This window comes from Chiloscyllium plagiosum, chromosome 5 (genome assembly GCF_004010195.1).
Source record: "Chiloscyllium plagiosum isolate BGI_BamShark_2017 chromosome 5, ASM401019v2, whole genome shotgun sequence".
Classification (NCBI taxonomy): Eukaryota; Metazoa; Chordata; class Chondrichthyes; order Orectolobiformes; family Hemiscylliidae; genus Chiloscyllium; species Chiloscyllium plagiosum.
In genome coordinates this window covers 115,095,105-115,097,210 of record NC_057714.1, presented here as the reverse complement: position 1 = coordinate 115,097,210, position 2,106 = coordinate 115,095,105, and the positions used below count along the sequence as shown (strand labels likewise).

Here is a 2,106-nt window from a genome sequence, read left to right as displayed (position 1 = left end):
AGGAAGACACTTGTCATTATAGAATCATACGGTAACAGAAGAGGCTTTATGGGCCATCAAATCTGTACTGTTAAAAATATAATACTATCTACACTTATCTCACTAGTCTCACTTTCCTGCACTTGGCCCATATCCTTGAATGTTGTGTCATTTCAAGTGTTTATTCAAGTATTTTTTAAAGGTTGTGAGGATTCCTTCCTCAATTACCCTCCCAAACAATGCATTCAGACTCCTATCACCCATTGGTCAAAAGGTTTTTCCTTATATTCTCTGTTCCTCTGAGCTTCCTCATGTCCTGCCATTCATTGAGTACTCTCTTGTCTTGTTTTTCCTTCCAAAGTACATTACCTCACACTTATCAGGGTTAAATTCCATCTACCACTATGGCTGGAAGAGCTTGGAATCCTGTTGTGAGTAACCCAACTTCTCACTCCCCAAAGCCTGTCCACCATCTACAATGCACAAGTTGGAATGCTCCCACTTGCCTGGACAAGTGCAGCTCCAACAACACTCAAGAAGTTTAACACCATCAACTTTGTTTGACTTCTCCAAATGAATTAGCTCACAATTTTCTGGAATTAATTATACTTACTGCCACAACAACTCTAGAACACAGTGCATCGGCTTTAGGAAGAAAGGAGAACATGCCATTACCTACATCAATGGAGCTGAGGTGGAGTGGGTCGATAGCGCCAAGTTCCTAGGAAGTGACGATAACCAATAATTTGTCCTGGATCACGCATGTAGATGAAACGGTCAAGAAGGCACAACAATGCCTCTTCTTTCTCAGGAGGCTAAGGAGGCATGACTAGAAAGAACCTCACCAACATTTACAGATGCACCAGAGAAAGTATTATATCTGAGTGCATAATGGTTTGGTCCAGCAACTGCTCTGCCCAGGACCATAAGAAACTACAGAAAGTTGTGAACACAGTCCAGTCCATCACACAAGCCAAACTTCCATCCATTTCTCGTTGCTGTAGAAAAGCAGCCAATATCAGTAAAGACCCCAGCCACCCCAGATATAATCTCTTCAAACCTGTCCCATCAGGCAGAAGCTACAAAAGCTTAAACAGTAGTACCAACCAGTTCACAAAAAGCTTCTTCCCTGATGTTATTAGACAGCTGAGCGGACCGCTCAAACTTCAAATCTAATGTTGATCTTCCTGTGCAGCTGTAACTTTGTACTCCTTGCTCTATTCAATCACCCTATGATCTGTATGTCCTTGTAAACTATGATCTGCCAGTACTGCACACACAACAAAACCTTCCACTGTACTTAGGTACACACAACAACAATAAATGAAAGCAATCAAAGCAACCCATCTGATTAAAATCCATAACTTTCAATTTTCACTGCCTTCACTAGCAACATATTGTAGCAGCAGTGTGTACTGTCTATAAGAAGCATTGCAAAAACTTATCAAGGCTACTTTGGATAGCACCTTACAAACCTGTGACCTCCAAACCACTGACTATCCTGCCTCAGAAATATATTGTTATTCCTCCAGTGGTGCTGGGTTAAAATAATGGAATTCTTTGCTATTTGGGGTGTGCCAGCACAAGAAATGGCAGTTTGGAGATCGACAATAAATGCTGCCTCACCAGTGACACTGTATGCGTTTTTAGAAAAAAAAACCTTCAAATCATCAAGTTGCCATTGCCCTTTTAAATATCTGCTTGTGGTCCCCACCATGGTCATAGTACGCAGGTGCAGATCCGTTGCTACGCGGGTGCTTCCCTCAGCAACGGCGAGCCCGCAACCAAACTCGCTTGCATGTAGCATGGGTGTCTGACAGTTAGGTTAGCCAATAGGTACGCAGTATTGGTAGGGCGCGGCAACTGACAGCCAATAGAGGACCGGGGAAGAAAAAGGGGCGGGACATCCGTTAGCAAGTGTCACAGCGGAGCGAGTGTGAAAAGTTGGCGCAGCTCGGAGCGGGGGTAAGAGAGGCCCGGAGTTACCCCTCCGACAGATCCCCGGCATGGACAACACTAATGTGGAGGAGACGGCGGCAGCTCTGGTGAGGGAATATCTCAGCCGCAAGGTGGGTTCAGCGGCCCCCGCGGGCGGCGAGGGCCCGGTCCGATCGGGGGAGAGGGGGA

At 45.3% G+C, this 2,106-nt stretch overlaps 1 protein-coding gene across 2 annotated transcripts in view; it reads left to right on the top strand.

The window, feature by feature from the left end:
* The first annotated feature begins 1,904 nt into the window (after nt 1–1,904).
* Nucleotides 1,905–2,106, top strand: part of mindy4 (MINDY lysine 48 deubiquitinase 4) — a 186,465-nt gene continuing 186,263 nt past the window's right edge. Inside the window, exon 1 of one of the 2 annotated variants that reach the window (XM_043690847.1) lies at nt 1,905–2,024. In XM_043690847.1, coding sequence (XP_043546782.1) covers nt 1,986–2,024 — 39 coding nt within the window. In that variant the 5' untranslated portion in view covers nt 1,905–1,985. Of the gene's footprint in view, nt 2,049–2,106 lie in introns of both variants that reach the window. The other variant, XM_043690846.1, reaches the window with a different exon arrangement.